The sequence below is a fragment of the Tyto alba genome, unplaced genomic scaffold (assembly GCF_018691265.1).
Source record: "Tyto alba isolate M040663 unplaced genomic scaffold, T.alba_DEE_v4.0 Super-Scaffold_20, whole genome shotgun sequence".
NCBI classification, from domain to species: Eukaryota; Metazoa; Chordata; class Aves; order Strigiformes; family Tytonidae; genus Tyto; species Tyto alba.
Window position 1 is genome coordinate 7,953,796 of NW_024881283.1, and position 20,004 is coordinate 7,973,799.

At 48.4% G+C, this 20,004-nt stretch overlaps 1 protein-coding gene across 2 annotated transcripts; it reads right to left on the minus strand.

Annotated features, from left to right (window-relative positions):
* Window positions 1–57: 57 nt before the first annotated feature.
* Window positions 58–17,717, minus strand: ELOA (elongin A). 2 transcript variants are annotated; one of them, XM_033003232.2, is made up of 11 exons: window positions 17,573–17,717; window positions 12,317–12,373; window positions 10,945–11,063; window positions 7,674–8,889; window positions 6,226–6,340; window positions 5,710–5,862; window positions 5,166–5,263; window positions 4,702–4,882; window positions 4,058–4,169; window positions 3,610–3,761; window positions 58–3,029 (listed from the first exon to the last, which is right to left on the minus strand). In XM_033003232.2, exons 1-11 carry the CDS (start codon window positions 17,642–17,644, stop codon window positions 2,968–2,970), a joined length of 2,337 nt encoding a protein of 778 aa, XP_032859123.1. In that variant the 5' UTR covers window positions 17,645–17,717; the 3' UTR covers window positions 58–2,967. The 2 variants fall into 2 exon arrangements, with proteins under 2 accessions (XP_032859123.1, XP_032859122.1); XM_033003231.2 differs by having other exon boundaries at window positions 5,710–5,865.
* Between the last annotated feature and the right edge of the window lie 2,287 nt (window positions 17,718–20,004).

Genomic DNA, 20,004 nt, shown 5'->3' on the forward strand with positions numbered 1-20,004 from the left:
GCCAGGGGCCTGTGTCACGGAAATGGTTCAGAGACGGGAAAGGACAAGCAGACACAGTCCAGGGTTTGCCTTTTATTGGGACATGAGTTTCCTCTTTTCATATAACTTATCTAATTAAAATATTCATCTTCATTACCACAAAAAAAGGAACATAGAAAATTGTATATACACAGTCAGGGACCAAAATACAAATGCAAGTCCCAGTTACTCCCCCTCCTGCCCCCATCCCTTATCCCACCGCCAGCAGGGCAGCAACGGGGGAAGAGGCAGCAGCTCTGCTCAGTGCCTCCAGGCGCAGTGTAGCACTGAAACATGGCACTGGTGTGACAGCCCAGGCCCTCAGAGACCGGGAACTGAGCAAGCGCTTTCGCCCCAGACTTTGCTTCCTTGCTGTCTCATGGAAGTAACCCAACTCTCTTTCCAGCTGTGGGCTGGTGTCCATCTCTTCTTTAGTATCTGAGCAAAAGGCAGGGGAGGGAAGGGAGAGCGGTTGGCATCAGTCCCAGCACCAGTGGGACCAGCTCAGCACCCAGCGGAGTCAATTCAGACATAGCATTGCACCCGATCCTCTCTGTACCCTCTCCTGCAATCCAGACAAGCTAAAACAGACACAGCTGGCAAAGCCATGAGCAAAGAAGAGGCTGCTCCAGCGGGGAAGGTACATCACCCCACAACAGCAATACCCAAAGCCAAAGACCCAGCTCTAGTATTAACCAAGTGGCAGTTGAGCAGTCCCCAAGATTCTTGTCGGGCCTCACCCAGGTCCTTTGCTGAAGGCTCCGCCGGGGCCTGAACACAATGCCAGACTCCCCTTCCCTCCCCTCTGCCCCTACCCCAAGTACAGAAGGGAAATAAATGGTAGCACAATGATCAGCAGAAGATAATATATTGTTACCTAATTAAAAATACAGCAAAATTAAATACAGCAAAAATGCAAGAGTAAGGAGCCATTACTTTACAGCACAACACAGACTGAAATGCTGCACGGTAACATTAAAGCATCTGGGACTGTAACAAACTTACAGCACATGAGTCTGAGAACATTTTTCCAAGACCTTCAAAATAAGAAAAGAACAGACCAAATAAACAAGAGACAGGTGTTCAGAATGGTTCTAAAGAAAGAAGAAAAAGAAGGAGAAAAAGAAAGAAGAAAACCAACAGAAACCAGAAGCATACAGGGACTTTTCTAGAGCTCTCCAGGGAGGACTCTTCCCAGTAAGGTTTCTGCCAGTCAGTGTGCACAGACAACTCCACCAGTTTGGGATTTGGCAGCCACGGTAAGCCAGCAACAGAGCTTCCCAGGAGCTGCCACCACCAACAGCAGCCACTACCAGCACCGTTTCTACCTAGACAGCAAAGTCCTAGGGCAGCAAATACGGCTTGGAACAGGAGAAGCTCTCCCCGATCCCGTGGGACCTCTGAGCCCTAGTAGAAAGGCCAGCTCCCTCACCACAGGACCTGGATCCAACCAACTCCATCTTCTGCTGGCACCACCTCTGGGGAAGTTTGCTTTCGAGGCAGACATAACCCTCAAGCGGAAATGTTCACCACAGTAAAGCTTCACATTTAAGAGCAAGTGGCTAGTTGTACCTGGCTTCCTGCTCTCTGCAGCAGCCTCAGCGAGTCCACCTGAAATCACACACCTCGTGCAGCACTCGGGCTCCCGACCTCCCCAGAGCAGCTGCACTCCATGGCACTGCCTCACACTGCCGCCAGCCCCTGCGTCACATCACACACCTTTTCCTTGCAGATATCCAGTTCCTCAGACACCAAGTACAGCCCTTGAACTGCTATGAAGTATGTACACATTACATAACAAACCACAGTCCATTACTTCCCCTCCAACACCAGTCAAGTGGTTTCAGGTTCAAAGACTAAAATCCAAGCTTTTTCCAAAGAGGGGGCAGAGCAAAACATACAGCGTAAAGACCAGATTTAAGCACCAGCTTCCAAATGGGAAAGAAATCCTTCCCAATTCCACACAGAAAACTAGATAAAAGTACTCCTTCTTTCCACTAAAAGAGGCAAACTGATGCCTCCGTTGAGATTTAAAAACTGTTTTCAGTTCCAGAGGCAAAGTCCCCTAGTTCTCTCCAAAACAAACAAACAAAAAAGAAAAAAAAAAAGCAAGCTAAAATCTGACTTGGTGCACAGTAAAATTTCTCCCCAAATCCCTCATACTTTTATTCCCAGTAGCCAGCAGAAGACAACAGCAGCAGAAGAAAGAGTCCCCAATGGCTCTTGGCATCCCTGCACAACAATGTAAGCATCTGTACAAGATCTACAGTAAGAGCAGAGAGAAGGTGGAGAGCTAAGATTTTATTAACATATACGAGTAGAGAGCAAAGCCTCAGGACTTGATGCTCTTGCCAAAGGACCAACGAGCAGATGGGCCACTGGTCCCACCTGTCTGAGAGCCCAGGTGGGACTTTGGGCCCAGCAGGTACCAGATCACAAGGAAAGACTCCCATGACACCCAGTATCCACTCAGACAGATGGATTCCTGCCAGCTCCAGTCAGAGAGGCTGGCCCTCGTACTGGCTTGGGGGGGATGGACTACTGGGAGCAACATAAATAATACCAGTGGGATAGAGGGGCAAAATATTAATTAAAACCATTTTATAATTTATTAAGAGGTTAAATAGTAAATAGTCTCTGGATCTTCCACTCTCAGCAGGTGCCAAGACTTCACATTTTCTTGTGTTGGGAGATTCTGTACACCCTTCTGTTGACGGATGACAAAGCCAGAAACAGGATGTTAAGGGCAGGGGGAAAAGAGAGGGGCTTGACACTGAGAAAGGGACCAGAATAAGAGATAAAATACTGTGCTGTCGTCTTGTGCAGATCGAAGCTTCTCCCAGCAGCTGCAGCCTCCAAAGAGTTCAAAGAAAAGGGCTGTTTGGGTACCTTCTCCCCTTCAGTGCCACTCCCCCATGAGAGGGAAAGTCCCAAATCTGCACTGCAAACTTATCTCCGAGAGAACCTGTTTTTGAAAGCTTTGATAGTCTTTGCCATCATGGGTGCAATTTCTGCAACAGAAAGAAAAAAAAAACACAACCCCAAATCAAACAAAAAACCCACACATTAAAGCAGAAGTCACAGCCTAGAAGAGCATAGAGCAATTCAAAGCTGCATTCCTGGCAAAGCAGATGTAAGGCACGCATAAGCGTATGCTCCCTGATCACAGCCTATCATATTTTCAGGTCACAGACTGAGGAGAGCCTGCTCTCCTATCTGCACTGCAACAACACAGATCTCTGGTTAAACTCTCCCTGCCTCCTCTCCAAGGGAGCTGTGCTACAATTTCATTGTGCCACACAGCTGGACAGACACAGAAGTAGGGGAAAGGCAAGGTTTCTGCCTCACTAGTACCATTAGGACAAGCTGACACAGCCAGCACTGAGCAGGCAGGTGAATTGGCTGTTTCCCTATGTTTTTTCTTGTACAAGGAGTTTGAAGAGACTTTACCATCCTCTCCTTATGGAGAGGCCACCAACATCAACCCTCCTGCACAGTCTGGATTTCTCTTACAGCAGAAGCAGCAGGTTAGTGCATTTGTAAAGGAGGAGCTCTAGGAAACCACATGGATATTCTGCAGTTTGTACTTACTCTTCACTGGTGGCTTCCTGGGGTCATAGGAGGAGAAGGTGCTACCTGAAGATGGGACAGAATGGGCACTGCTGGTGCTGGGCCCATCATAGGATTGCTCCTCGCTCACACGAGTGTGGCTTTTGCTAGACGTGTACAGGACTGGTTTTATTCTGAAACAGAGACAGAACAGACATTTCAGTAGAGGAGTCACTGTGGCTTGATGCAATTCTTCAGACACAAGCCACATTCGTTAACAACAGCATGGCTGATACCACACGGAACCAGCAGTGACCAGGATCTCCATGCTTCCCAGCAAAAGGCAGCTATTACAGTACAGGTTTCACCGCCAAAGGACTCCCAGACACACAGTATCCTTCCCTGCCAGGATGGAGAGCTTCAGGGGGAAGCTGTTGGGAGCCCACAGGAAAAGATGCCCTAACAGCAAGTGCTACTGAGAAACACTCACTTGGTCTTTTCTGGCAGAAGAGGCCCTCCCGTTCCAAACTTCTCTTGTCTCCTTCGTACATCCCGAGGAGGCTTTGCTGCAGAGTTCACAAATGCCATTTTGGCCACTCTACCTGTAGGTCAGAGGGAAACACTGCTTAGATCCAGCTTACTATAAAGGAGGCTCCTCAGTGCTTGTCTTCTTACAGCAAGCTCCAACCACCTCTCCCCAATCCATCCATTCTGGTGACAGCCTCCTCCCTAAGGGCTGAACCTCTTGCAGCCACAACACTGGCTGTGAGAAATCAGAGTGATCGGGTCAGTAGCTCTCCTTATGTTCACCAAAAGAACAGGAATGCTTCCCCCCGCCCTGGTTTGCTTCAACCCCAGCACAGAGAAGCCACTTTAGAACAGGAGGTGCCATTGCAGTCATACACACTCTTGCTGTAAAGTGTTGCTTTGTCTAGTTTGCATCAACAACACTGTCAATGAACTCAAGCACCTGCTAAGCCATTAAGCAAAGGCCACTGCATAAAGAACAGAGAGCTAAGCAACTCCTAAATTGGACTAGATTTAAACCAGTCATTCCAAAAAACCTTTCACAGACCACAACATTCCCTAGGCAGCATTCCCAGACCCCTCTATGATCATTCAGTCCTATTTTACCTTTGGGTTTGTTGGCATGAGCTGAGCCAATGTTCCGTGCTAACATGAGCAGCCGCTGCTCTCGCGCGTCGTGAAGTCGAAGGTACATTTCCCGCCAGGATTCAAACTCTTCTGGCTTCTCATTCTTGAAGTCTCGGAGACAGTGATTGTGCCACAGTTGATCCGTATCCTCAATGAGGACCTGAAGCAAACCCACATGTAAGCTGAGTTCCTCCCTGACGCCTTCGCTGCCCTTCCCCTCAGCACCAGCTAGTGCCAGTGTCACTGGAATACCACGGAGGGCAAGACGGCTCAGGGGCCAACTTGCAGCAAGAGATGGGCAAATGGCAAATCCAGGAACTCGGGACCAGCAAAATCCACCTCTTGTTATAAAGAATGTTGTTCTTTACTAGTCTGCTATTGCAGATGAGGACAGAACATCACTCCTGTGTGTCACCATCCCTTCCCCAGGCCAAGGCACTCACATGATTACATTCCTCAATGCGATACAGCTGCTCTGGGGTACATCTCTCCAATACTGGCTCCAGCACTGAGAAAGGGACACCACCCACTTCATAGATTGCTAGAGAGAAGCAAGATGCACAGAGTATTTATCCTGCTCCTTCCTTGCTGAGGAAGGGGCTTGATACCCTGAAATGCAGTCAAAAAAAGCTACATTGCTGCATGATACTACACAAGATGAGGGGAAGAAGAAAGGAACCATAGGTGCAACAGCTCTAGTGAGTCATCAGGCACCAGTATCTCTAAGTTAAGTGCCTATCCAAAGCTCTGTTTACCACTATTCTGGTGCTTCAGCACTCCCTGAGAGCACACTGTGTGCTGATTCCTACAGCACCTGAGCTTTCAGTGATATCTCTCCCTTATTAGTTAGCTTGCCTTGTGACAAGGGGCAATTAACTGTTCACATGCTCCAAACCAGAAGCTGCTGGTATATACACAAACAAGTTACCAAGACTTCAGTATACCGGCACGGCAACACGACTAATACAGATGAGGAAAGGTACTTACAGTCAATGTTGTTACTGAGGACTCTGATACACTGCTGATACAAAGACATCATCTTTGGGAGGTAGGCAGTTTTAGAGCCTGAATACACTTGCATCTTTGAATTCAAGCGGCGGCCTGTAAAACCAGCTTCACTCTCTTCAACTGGTGAGGACACTGCTGTAAAGTGAAAGACTCGGAGTAAGAAGGAAACAGAGAAAAGCCCACCCTGATGAATGGCGCAGGAGACAAATTGGAGTCACCCAGAAGCAACCCAAAGGGCTAAGTCTTCTCTAAGATACCTGCAACCTAGTTCAGGAAGGGCAAGTCCAAAGCCCAAGACTCAAGGAAGGTCAGCAAAGGATCTTCCTCATTTCTGCTAAAGCACATGGGAAAGCAGCTACCTTTTTCTGAAACCTAGGCAAAGGGCACCAGAGGCAGGACACAAGAACCCAACGGAAAGACTTGAACCCAGGAAGCATCCACTTCCACAAACAACAGCTGCAGCCCATTTCAAATCTATTTTCCTGCACAACATACCTTTTCTTTTTGTCTGGGAGCAGGAAATGGATTCGATTGAAGGAAGAGGGCGGTAATTGGCCTGGATCGGGGGCAGTGGGATGTCTGGTAACGTTGGTACCACATCTAAAAGTATCTGGAAGGAGAGGATGTAGATGCAAGTAAGCAGAGAACACAGGAGAATGTAACATCTTGCCAGCCTACAAACAGCACTGAACTGCATTTTGTTTGATATTTTGAATAAGCCACTCAAGGCTGATCAGCTTGCACCAGCAAACAGCCTCAGGGGGAGGCTGTGCTTCTGCCACAGTACTGTGGCTCTGTCTAGGCTGTCAATACAAAGAAGCTAAAATTTGGGATCTGAATCACTCTGCTACCTCCAGTAAGAGCCATCCACATCTTTAACCTACTGGGTTCAATGCTGAAAGCCTCTGGCAAGAACCCCAGTCAGATTAACAATGCAAAAAACTAGAGAAAAAACAGAAGAGAAAGCTGACACAAATATTTCCTTGATCTCAAATACTCATTTACCAATTCTGTCTCTTCTCCTCCCCACTTCCTGCAAAAAAACTTCACAGTGGTGGTGGAGAAGGTAACCTCACAAACTGAGGGAAACCTAATAAGTGCCTCATATCAAAATTTTAGAATGAACGTCTAAACAGGATTTTAAAATGCTGCTAAGATTAGAAAAAACACTTTTTGAAGAGCAAAGCGTTTCAAAGTCAAGTGAAAAGATGAAGCATTAAAAGTTTTACACGTCCATCCCTGTTTATATACAAAACCCTGGCACCCATGTGGCAATGAATATGTACAGAAATGTTGCTTGTTTTTCAAGCTTTTACAAAAGAAGGTCTGTCTTCTAGAATAAGATGCATTGTAACACCAGTCCTCCCATTTCTCCCCCATTTCTGGAGACCAGCAGATTTAGTTAACAAAACTGTAGTACCAGTATAGATAACAAAAGGTCCATTTTAGAGAAGCATAAATATTTGAGAGGAGAGACATGGGAACCTTGCTAGCAGGTGGAGATGCATCGCCTATTAGGCTGGATTCTAAGTTGACTCACATCTAAAGATATTCTCCAGGCGTAACGAGTGTGTCATGTCCAATATGCTTTCATACAAGTATTTAGCTGAAGGTGTTCTCTTTACTCTCCCCATTTTTTAAATTGACAGGGGTTTGCCTACTGCATTTCTTTTTTCCCCCTCCCTCTTCACCCACTTTTCCAGCAGAGGTCCACTCTAACAGCAGAAAGCAACGCCTGCGGCAGAAAGCATAGGAAACACAGTGTCTCCCAGCAGGAACCAGGACTCACAGACCTAGATACCAATGAGACACTGCAAGCACACCCTGATGCAGAACACAGCCCAGTACCTCCAAGGGGAAAACTAATAAGCCCCAGACGGCAGAGGACCAAGAGCAGCTGATCCCACCTTCTTTGTTCACTTTCAGATCCTTCAAAACCTTACCCTCTTTGGTTTAGGAGACTCTGGTAGTTTCTTCTCTGCCTTTTTCTCACTTGTTCGCTTGTGGCTTGGACTTTTCCGACTCGAGCTTGAGCTGTTGGTACTGGCTTTGGATCCATTCTGTTTGCTGTGCCCTCGGTCTTTCTCTCCAGCTGACACAGAGGGTTTGGCCACTTTCTTTTTCTTTTTCTGGGGCTGGTCGTAGCTGAGGTACGACTCAAAGGACATTGTAGGTTGTTCAAATTCATCCTCCACTTCCCCCTCCCCAAAATTGGAGGAAAAGCCCATTGATTTTTTGTCCGTATCAGAGACTTTGCGCTTCCCCTCTGAAGATTTTAAGCTCCCAGAAATCCCCTTTTCTTTAACCCTATTTGACGAGTCACTCTCGGCTTTCCGTTTCTCCCGCTCTGTGTTAGAGGTCTCCAGGCTCAACTTGGGCTTTTCCAATTTACTCTTCTCAGAGTCCCGATGTTTTTGCTTCTTAGCAGGGCTGTCCAAAGACTCTTCCAAGTGTGGCAACATGTGCAACTTCTCCTTTCTGGAGGTGCTGCTTTCTCGGTTCTTCTCCTTCTTGGCGCCATCTGACATCCTCTGCTTCTCCTTGCTGGCCCCTGCCATGGGGGATTCTTGGAGTTGCTCTTTAGAAGAGGTCTTGTGCAATCTTTCAGGGCTGAAGGCAGAAGTCCTGTCCTCCCCTCTGCCAACAAGTCGCTGCTTCTTGTGAGAAGACTTGTGCTCTTTGCTTCGACTCACGTTCCCTTTGTCATAGAACTCTTCAGGGTTCCTCTCCCGGCCTCCCCCCAGTTTCTCCTGAAAGCTGTGACGCTTACTGGCTTTCCTATGAAATACTGTTGGTTCTTCCTGTTCCTCAGAGGCATAAGGGTCTGTGTACATATCCTGAGGGCTCTCACTTGGCTCAGGTGACACAGCTTGTCCATAGTCCGAGTACTCCTGATCTGAAGAGAGCACTGGGGAAGATCTGCCCCAACCCTTCCCCTCGTGGCTGCTATAGCCATAAGTCTCATGGGCTCTCTCAGGCCTAGGATACCTTTTGGATTTCTTTTCCCTATGATCTGGGCTATAGGACTGGCTGCAAGATGGCTGGAAGGGTTCTGAATACTCCTGCTCAGGTTCCTCATCCTCTCTGAGGGAAGGTTCGTGATGTCTTTTACTTGAGCTGCTCCTCTCATAGTCACGGTCTTCAGAATCTAGGTTATTTCTGAAGGGATAAGAAAACAAAATAGTTAGTTTAAAACTTTCCAATACGAACAAAAAGAGCTACTCCCCATGGACCATGCGGATGGGAACCTCTCTTACAGAAGACTATGGTTGTATTTCATAGTATCATAGAATGGTTTGGGTTGGAGGAACCTTAAAGATGATCCAGTCCCACCCCCCTGCCCCAGGCAGGGACCCCTTCCCCCAGCCCAGGGTGCTCCCAAGCTGGCTTTGAACCCTTCCAGGGTGGGGGCAGCCACAGCTGCTCTGGGCACCCTGGGCCAGCACAGGGAAGGATTTCTGCCTTAGATCTCATCTAAATCTCCCCTCTTTCAGTTTAAAACCATCACCCCTCATCCTATCCCCCACCCCCTGATCCAGAGTCCCTCCCCACCTTTCCTGTCCCCTCTTTAAGCACTGGGAGGCTGCTTTAAGGTCTCCCTGGAGCCTTCTCTTCTCCAGGCTGAACCCCCCCCAACTCTCTCAGCCCGGCCTCCCAGGGGAGCTGCTCCAGCCCCCAGACCATTGTTGGGCTCTGATGAGGCTGACTTACTGGCTGGAATTCCTCTGTGCTGCTCTTCAGATGCTCTCCTGACCTATGACCCCTCTCCAGGCTCTGGGCATATTTTGCTGGCATTGGCATCAGGCTGGTAGGAGTAGGATGGATTGAGGTTCCCTTCCCCCAGAATCTCTAGTTTAAAGCCCTCTTCACCAGCTTGGCAAGCCTATGACCAAAGATGCTCTTCCCCTTCTCTGACAGATGGGCCCCATCAGCCCCCAGCAGACCACATTTCTCAAAGCAAGTCCCATGGTCTAAGTATCTGAACTCATGGCTGTGGCACCAGTCCTGTAACCGATTGTTGATTTGCCAGATTCGAATGGCCCTTTCAAACCCCTTCCCCTTGACCAGGAGGATTTATGAAAAAACTACTGTGCTCCAGAGTCCCTACCACCACTTACAGGGCTCTGTAATCCTTCCTGATACTTCTCAGACTGCTCCTGGCTGTATCGCTGGTGCCCATATGAAACAGCAGATGTCAGTGGACTGTACAAGGCTCAGTAGCCTCTCGGTGACATCCCTGATATGAGCACTGGGTAAGCAACACACCTCTGTAGAGAGTGCCTCAGGTTGGCAGACGGTGCCTCCACACCTCTCAGAAGAGTCACCTACTACTATCACCCGTCACCTTCTCTTAGTTGCACTGGCTGTTACAAGAGCAACAGATCAGGCTGCCTTACTCCGCTCCAGCATCTCTCCTGACGTGACAGGACTTTCCTCTTTGGTAGTTTTGTGGCAAGAATACCACTAATTCTCTCAGGCACAGTAACAGGGATTTAGAAATTTAATTTCTAGTGCAGGAATTAATGAAGCCTTTTTATTTTCTTAGGACTAGAGATTTCACAGTTCACTCGGAAGTGGAGACAGATGCGTACAGACTTCCCCATGCCTACACGCTCCTGGCTGTGTGGTGCCTATGGGGAACACGTCTCCTAGTTCACCAGCTAAACATGCAGGGATACCACTGCTATTGAAATTATCATGAATAACTGGGTATTTATCACCCATGTCTAAATGATCTCACTGCTGGTTTCAACACAGCTTTGTTACTACAACATGCTTGCTAGCATTAACTTTCAGTTTCCATAGGATTTTTGCACATAAAAGCCTTTCAAAGCAAGCCACTTCCTTTACTTGGGCCTAGAACTTCCTCTCTTTAGCACCATAAAATGGGAAGCAAGCAGATCGCATCTCTTGCTTTATTAAGGGCACTTTTCTGGCATCTACTGTTAATCTCTTCATCAAACAGCAAATTCTTGAAAATGGCCCCTACTTTCATGCAAAACTGCAGCCGTCAGCAACCCAATGCTCGGTGGCTAGCAGAGGCAGGAAGTTTATGCCAAAACAAGGCAAAAACCCCATGCAGAGTTAGCACACTTGTGTTACAAGTTTTTCCAGAGCCTTCGCTTTGTTTCCTTGGTCACAGAAGTTTATAATCTCCGCTGCAAAAAATATAACAAAGCTTATCCATCAAGATAACCAAACAGGTTCACTTACCTGTCTGCCTCTTGGGACACTGGCACTAGCTTCTTCCATCTGGCTACGAGGTTCTTCGCAAAGTCTCCTACAAGCTCATGTTTCCGTAAACTGTTCACAGTCTTCCCAACACCCGTCTCCTTCAGGAAAGAGTCAAGACATGAATTAATCTCAGCAAAACAGTCAGCATTCTTACCTCTGCTAAACTTCCTACAAAGTGAACAAAGTTAAGCCGACCGCTATTATGGCTAGGTAGAAATAAACTTCCTCAATCTAATTGCAAAATTATCATATATATATTATGTTTTCAGATGTCCTGGTTTTGGCTGGGATAGAGCTATTTTTTTTTTTTTTCCACCTTCCTTCTTAGTAGCTAGAATAGTGCTGTGTTTTGGGTTCAGTACAGGATTTGATGTGAGAAGAACGTTGATAGTGTACTGATGTTTTTAGTTGTTGCCAAGAGAAGTTGAGAAGTCCTTGATTTCAAGTCCTGCTAGGGCACAGGTACACAAGAAGCCGGCGGGGAGCACAGCCAAACCAACAGACCCAAACTGGCCAGTGCAATATTCCTTATCGTTTAACATCATGCTCAGTGTATAGATAAGGGTTGATTGGGTAGCTCGCTCTGGCTTCCGAGATTGTGGTTTCAGGATTTTCTCTTTGGGAGTACTAGCCAGGAACGGGCTGCACATCGGTCAGCAGGTGGTGAGCAATCACACTGTACATTACTCACTTGTATGTTCTATTATTACTATTACCATTATTATTTTAATTTTATTTCAATTATTAAATTGTTTTTATCTCAACCTTTGAGTCTCCTTACCCTTACCCCTCCAACTTGCGCCCCCATTCCCCAGGGGTGGGGATGGTGAGCGAGTGGCTGCACGGTGTTTGGCTGCCAGATGGGCTTACACCACAACATCAGCAGACATTATATCATTTACTACAGGTCAGTAAAACAAAGAAGACTTAGCTCTACCTTAGTCAAACACTAATTATTTGTATTAATAAACCAAGACAGTATCTACCATGGCTGTTGGTAAGTTTGAAGACACAAGTCACTAATAATTTTAAGGATTAGCGCTTTCTAATTTCATGCTGATCCAGTTATCATTAGGAACTGCTCCAACTCTCATATCCCAGTCGAGCATTAAGCTTTTGGAAGAACTGAGCATGACAAACTGTCCTCCATGGCTTCACACTTGCTCTGACACACTCCTTCCCCGTGCCTGGGATCTATCTCTAGAACCACATCACAATCGCGCCTGTGACACTGTGCTGTAGCAGGTGGCCGAGGCAACGAGCCGTGTTCCAGGGAAAGCAGCATCTCCGTGGCAGCTATCCTGTGACTTGACAGACACGATGAAAACGTGAGAGATTTCACAGCTCTTACCACAAGAATGTCAACTGTGATGGGCAACTCAGACAGTCTCTTCAGACTTTTCAGCAGCTGCAGAGAGAAGAGGGAAAGTGTTCAGACTTCTCATACTGAACCGCATACTGCAATTAGAAATGAATAAAATTCTGCACTGCATGAGAGCTTATTAGAAAAATCCAAGTGGCAGACGGCTGCTGTCTTCCTCCAAATCAAGCTCCTGAGAAGCTGAACACAAGGGCCAACTGTAAACAAATTCTTATCTCTTTGCCTACAAGGGCCCATCTGAGAACCTTAAAATACGCTCCAATACTAATACTTACTTCACACAGAACTGCAAATTAACTTTGGCTTAAAGCATCAGAAACAGACAATTCTGTTGCACAGCAAGTGGAAGAAAGTACTCGGAAGTTTGTGGCTCTCAGAAGGTGGTGCTGAGAATCACATCACTTGTTGAGAGGAGAAGAAAAACAATATTAAAGAGTCCTTGCTGAAGTTTTGCAAGCTGGACACTGAGGACAGGAAGATTTCTAGATGCTCTTAAGTTCTAAGAGAGAACCCATATCTCCACAGCAGACCCTCTGCTCTGTCAGTGCTGCTGACAGTCTCTCTCCTCTCATCTATAGCCTGTGCTAACAAGGCAACTGATCCCTTCCACAACCACTGCCTCTTGCCCCACTCTTTTCCCTTCCCTTCACCATACACCAGTGAAAAACATTGTTTTCCTTCACGCAAACGCTGCCAAGTGAGGCCCTGCCAGCACATACAGCTGCTCCACAGGCCAGGGAGGGAAGAGAAGCCTTCTCTGACTCACACCCCAGAGAGGGGCTGCAGCTGAAGGGGATGTACTTGTACCTCGGCCACCCAGGTGCTCTGGGACATCACTTCACTGAGACGTCTACTGACTTTTTAGTTACAGTACATGGCAGCACGCACATCTGACAGCACCACTGCCCCTCACATTATTTCCTGCAGATCAGCTATAGCCACAGACCAGCCTCATCAGCATCCCCATTATTATAGCCCCTATACAGCCCAGGCTTTGTTCAGTGCTGCTGTGCTATATGCCATACAAAGGGCTGTCCCTGATCCAGAAGATCTTCTGTTTAAAGCACTGTGCTCATGCCAAATTAGCACTGTCAGCCTAAGCTATTCCAATCACCCCCACTTCTACCGTGCAAGGATCAGAGAGGTTTAGAGGTTTCCTTCCTTTTGAAGGTAGTAAGTTCTTTTAACCTATTTAAATGAGTGCTATTACCTTCAGAGAGAAAATACTCCTCGACACAGAGATAAGGCTTAAGCAGAACCACAGGATGGTTCCTGTCACCAGAAATCACTGTCCCATCTCCATTATATTTAGAAGAGTGAAATACCAACAGTAACAGTAACACCGTGTTTCAGCATTCTTGAGCTGGGATGCTGAGGGGGATGAAACAGTTCTAGCTGTGCTGTAACCACAGCTAACCAGGTCTTCAAGCCCTCTGTCCCTGCAACTCCAGGCTCATGGTAGCAGAGAGTCTCCCCGGGATTCACGGGATCTGAGGCAGGTACTGTGCCCCAGAACCTACCTCAACTGACGGGGGTGGCAGTGCAGCCAGTTGAACTAAAAATCCCAATGTCCTTTCAGTTTTCAGAACCGCTGTTACTTTGTCAGCACTAGGGCTCAACAAGCCCACTGGCAAGCAAAGCCATCAAACAGAAGCAGCAGAGATAGAAACACAGCCCATGTCTGCTGCCTCCCCTCACACTGCCATGGCTAGGCCTGCCACAGCTCACAGGTCGGGATCCTTTCGGGAAGGCCAACATTAATCTGGCATTGGTTACGCAGGGGCTTGGACTACTGCGCTCAAAGGATGGAGAAAAAAAAAAAAAAAAAAAAAAAAAAAAAAAAAAAAAGACTAAAACGGGACAATATTAAAACACTAGCGTCTCTGTAATGCGATTCCCCACCTAGAGATGTTGTTTCAGAGCTTACAAAATCCTACCACAAGAGAAAGAGTCAAGAGAAAATTCATTATGGTATCCTTAACACCTCCTGATTTTTCTCTAGCTACACCCCACTGTAACATCTTCCACAGCTCTTTTTGCTCTTTAGCTAGTTGTTGCCTTCGAGATGAATTCCAAGAAGACAAGCACTACTCTCAATAGAGCTCACCTCTGGATTTTCTATAGGCAGAGAAAGGGTGGTTTGAGACCAGGGGACGCACACACTTGATCCAGAACACATCTCACAGGGAACTGGCTTATTCCACACCCACTGCCGTCAATGGCTGGAAACCTCCACACATCTTAAAAAAATTAAAAAAAACCCAAACAAAACAAAAAAAAAACACACACACACACACAAAAAAAAAAAATACAAACAAGAGCTGCCTTTCTGAGAGGCCACTATACACATACCTTTGCCTAAGTGTCACTTTACCAAGCTTTTATGCCTGCACACTCACTAGAACTGTTAACACAGTTTGAGCAGCAGACTTCCCAGCCAAGTCGTAAATCTCAAAATGATGCCGTCAGGAAACAAGGCATTTTTGTTACCTGCGTCATCAGTAATGCACTTATCTGACAATCTAAGATACCAAAACCTGCGCTTATTGACGCTGTCCAAGTGGCCTGCAGTCTGGCAATATCTGAGTAGGGACGGATTCGGGAGTTGTGTTCGCACAGCACAGCAAAACCTTGCTCTGCTTGCAACCTCTGTGGACCACAGGTTCACATGCACGAGACACACCAAGTGAGACAACTCTGATGCAGTGAGGCTGAAGAACTTGTACCAATCTGTGTTTTCTATGGAAACAAGCTGACGGAGTACATTCTACTGCCTTTAGCTGAAATCAGCCAGGCAGACTCCAATCTGGCAGCTCATGTCAGAAATAACCAAGATCCTACAAGTCCTATGAGAAAAAGGTGACCAAGTAGAAGACAGAAAACACAAGGCTCATATCGTGCTAGACACCAGATGAAATACACACGAGAAAGCTCTTTAAAACACCTCAGCGTAGGGCAGAGTTTCAGTCAGCCACAAGACACAATCCATAAAAACTTCACTTAGTTCCAGCCTCAAAAAGTTTTGTTTAACATGGGTGCACTGTTTTCTTTTCTAAAAAGAAGTCAGTCAGACCGTTACAACACTAACAACACACATTAATATCAAATTACTACAGCACAGCCTGGCCTCTTCCTCTCCATGATGATGCTCTCATGTTCATGTTTCCCTTACTCTCTTTCTTTCCTCAGTCATTCAGCAGAGCTTGTATCTTCTCTGATGGAAAAGAACACCATTTCTAAACCATTACAGTAGCGTCCAAAGTTTCACTCATGCAGTTCTGTGCCAGCAGCCCAATTTTCACTCAAAACCAATATTAATACTTAACACCTTTCAACAAGGAAACAGAAAGTTGTACATGATACTGGGCAAATAATATTCTTTCGCATTACTGATAAAATATTTCAAAAGGGCAAGGCAAGAAAACCAAAGACTGGAAATGGTACAATGTGTGGGTAGCACCCAGGGGTGCCATGGATTTGTCCTCCTGACAGGGTAAGGCTGTAGCTGTTACAGAACTGTAGCGGAAACATTTGTAGCAAAAGAACCAAAAGACATTTTCTGACATAGGAAGGTGCTCAGAAGATACACAATCTGACAAGACAAGGCAATGGCAACTAAATTCAAGTCTAGAAACACCAATATTTCTGAGGATATAGTTGAAAAGGAATCAGGAGTAAAAAGAGTCATGGGACCTTTCTGCTGGGGAAGGGAAAAGGTTTAAAGTCACTAACGTAGCTAGTAACAGCTTGCAAATGCTTACCACCTCTCCCTCCCCTTGCAAAACTGCATAGGATCAACTGAGAAAGAAACAACTCTGCAAGGTTACTGGAGAAAAAGTCAGCCTGTGCAAATAGTGCCTGGAGACTTCCAATGCCCAAGAAACACAGACGAGCAGTTATTGCCCCAAACTGACACAAGGGTCAGGAAACAGCAGCACTAATTCTCTGTGCACAGCATGCTGAGCCACTATCTGAAGTCTTGCGGGTGTTCCCGGCACCACGGAGCCCAGGATGCCCAGGCATTGACTCCTCAGCAGTCTCATTTAGTGGCCCCATCAGTTAAACCCTGCTCTGGCCTTGGGTGAGAAAAAGAACCAGACCCTTACATCACTTCACCCCCAGTTAGGCTGGAGCTGGGTACAGTGGCCTCTGTTTCAAAGGGTCAGCACGTGAGCACTTCAGTACCCATCGTTCTTCACGGGCAGCACGAGGTCTTGGAAAGCAAGCGGTTTTGCAGGAATTTGCCTCAGTTAAAGTTTGCAGAGTGGCTGCACAGCCCTCTCTGTCTCCTCTTTCACCTGAATTAAGTGAAACATGAACCAAACACCTGTAAATAGTGATGACAGATGCTCCCCTTTTAAAATATGACATCCTGGAGAATGAGATAACAGCACACAGTGGGCCCACACCTGAGCTCGACCCTAACTCCAAGTTTCAGTTGGCAAAACAATGGCTCAGAACCAAGAGCTGCTGTCAGCAGCAGACACAGCCAAACGTCACTGAACGGATTCGAGCACAAGCGTAGACGGGGGCAGCGCGCACACGGCAGCCGCTCCACGACAGCTGCTGCGGGCAGCAGATTTTGGCAGCAGACACGTTCCCTCCTGGGGATGGGCAAGAGAGAGAGAACCCACGCTGGGGCAGAGTTAGAATTTGGCAACTTCTTGCCCAGATCCCAATTGCCCGGTAACGGGTCCCGGTCCCACAGCAGGGATGCAACTCCCCATCACCTCCCGCCTGGGCTCATGCGGGCACCGCGGCTCTTCTACCATGAACACGTCACCAGGGCAAGACTCTTCCGGCAAGTTCTCCCCGTCGCCCACTTGCCTTTCCAACCGCACCCCCTTTGGCGTGCCACGGGTAGGACCCCACGCAAAAACCCCCCGCCCGCTGCAGCCGGCCTCCCGCGGGGCAGCCGGGGCCTGCGAGCCCAGCACAGGCTGGCAGCAACGCGAGGGGCTCCCACCGAGGACAACACCCCCCCCCCCCCCCCCCCCCAACCCCCCGGGGCCTGCCCCGCTGTCGCGGCTCGGAGGCGGCGGCCCCGCGTCCCCGGTCAGGCAGGAAACTTCGAGGAGCGGAGGGGAGCGCGGAGTGCAGGCCCGGCCTGGCCCCGGTCCCCGCGCCCCCCGCGGGGTGGCCCGGGCCCTCCCGACCCCCAGCCCTGCCGCGCCGAACCCGCCAGGGAGAGGAGGGAAGCACCGGCCGCGCCGCCGCCCCCGTCACCTTCTTGGGCTCCGAGCTGCCCGCCAGCCGCGACTGCAGCTTGCCCACAACTTCCAACACCGACTCCGCCATTTTTACTGCTGGAGAGGCCGCGGCGGCGGAAGCGGCTTCACCGCCCGCTGGCCACACGGCGTTTGCCCGCCGCCGCCGCCATCTTGGCTGAGGGCAGGAAACGGAAGAGGCGCAGCCGTTGCCCCGGTCGGTGGCGGCCATTGCGGGTGCGGGCAGAGTTCAACGGGTGCCGTCTTGGAGCCTGGCAGCGACGGCGGGCAGCGCCATCTTGAGTACTGGCAGGGCGTTGCTGAGGGCAGAGGGGTTGCCACTCACTGAGGCGGTGGTGCCGCCTCCGGCGCACCGCGGTCAGGACAGTGTTTCCCGAGACAAATACGTCTTCATACCTATTCTCGTTGCATCACAAAGGCCAACGGCTCCACCACCGCTGTTGGGAGTGAGCGGAAAGTAGGTTTTCAGGTTCATTTACGGACAAACGTAAATTGAGAGGGGCTGCAGCTGCCCAGGCCCAGCGCCTCGGAGCTGCCATATCCTCCACTCAGGAGAGTGGGGAAGGTGTTAGCAGGGTGATGCCCCCTCAGATCATCCCCAGATGCCCTGATGAACCCCTCTGGAATGGAGCCAGGCCTTTGGCTTCCTCCTTGTTGCTTTGCCCTCGGCAGTAGCCAGGTAATCATGCCCAGTCTGTGGTTTAATGCTTTCTCCCGGTGCTGGCTGTGATGATGCCCTTGGCTGGAGCCACGCTACCTGAATCCAGCCCTATCCATGTCTCTCGGGACTCAGCTGAGGGTGGCTGTCCTCACATCACCTCAAAAGCCCGCTGTAAATGTAGAAGTGATAAGAGCAGTCAGCTGGTTGGGAGGGGAGAGGAGGGAGGAGGATGTTGTGTGGGGAAAGTTGAGGGTCTCTGTCTCAACCTGCAGAGCCCTGTGCTGGTCAGAGCTTCCCCTTGGACTAACCGGTCTTAACAGCAAGGTAAGGAGAAGATCCAGCCTATAGATGAGTCATGGAAAACCAGGGCTCGCCTAGCAGGATTTGCAGAGACCTTGTGTGGGACACGGGAACTGCTGAATAATGGAAATAATGGCATGGGGAAAGATTTTGTTGTTTTCTGAAACGGGGCTGGAGGAATTACTGGCAGCAAAATAGTGCCCAGAGCTGTAGTGTCCAGGTAGTTTTCCAGGCCAGCTCAGTGTTTGCTGACTTGGACCCTGCTTGAACCCAGGGCTGGGGGCACCAGCAGGTAAAGGAGAGGGACTCTGTCTATTTGGTTAGATATTAAAGAAAATAAGCCTGACATAACTGAAAACACAGTATCCCCTAGTGTAGTCCTGCTTTGCTGTTAGCCCAGTAATATGGTGCAAGGCTGAGAGTAACAGCACTGAAAGGATGTGAGGACAACTACTGTCTTTTAAGAGAAGTTTAAACAGCTAGAAAAAAGCCCTGTCTTCCCCCCTTTCTGTCTGGGCCCTTTGAGATCTCTTCAAACCATTCCAGCTCCCTAGATTAATCCGGCAACCAGGATTAATCTGTAGGAAAAAATATCCCTTTCAAGTCACAACAGTGGTATTTCAATCAGAAGCAGAAGTGATGTCCCATTTTAAATTAACTGCAGGTAGTAAAGGTCGCTCTGCCCTCCTGTAGCCAGACACTGGAGTAACATGAGCACGTGCTTCAAATCAGAGTGTGTCAAAGGTGACCAAAGGGGACAGGCAGGATCCCACGGACATCAATATGAGCCCAAAACTTCTCATGGCTCCATACTACTTGTACGAAGTGTAATGCAATTAGAAGACCTCTATTTTATCCAGGAACAACTTCCCTCCTTGCCTACTCTGCTGGGTGGACAGAGGATGGAGAAAGCCAGCTGCATTGCTGGGTTTTCCAGGAGTTGAGAAGGCTTTCAGAGATCAGCTTGCCCATCTGTGATGCTGGGCTCTACACCAGGCCCACAGGAGCTGCTGAAAACTGGTGTCACCTCTCTAAAATGGGGTCTGGAGCCCCTGAAAGGGGGGTGAGCAGTTTATAAACAGAAGTAGTGGCTTGCTGCAGAGCACACACTGCTTGTTTCTGTAAAAAAAAAAAAAAAAAAAGGCTAAAACCAAGGCAGTCTGGGGAGCAGAAGGGATTGGGCACAACCTCAGCACAGCCTGGTGGGAGCTGACAGCCAGGTCACTTATTTCACAAGGCCAAACCCTGCTGCCCCAGCAGGTTGCAAACCTCAACCTGCCATCTATCCTGCTGGGACCGGGCTCAGCATGGGGGCAGCAGGATGGTCACCTCCTCTCCAGGACAAGTTTTCCTTCTCTTTGGGTTTGTTCAGCAGTAAAGATGTTTTTACAGTGCTGTACCTCAGAGAGATGCAGGTCTGAGGGATCTGGAGAGAAGTCCTGGAAAAACATTTTAATTTCCGGGGAAAT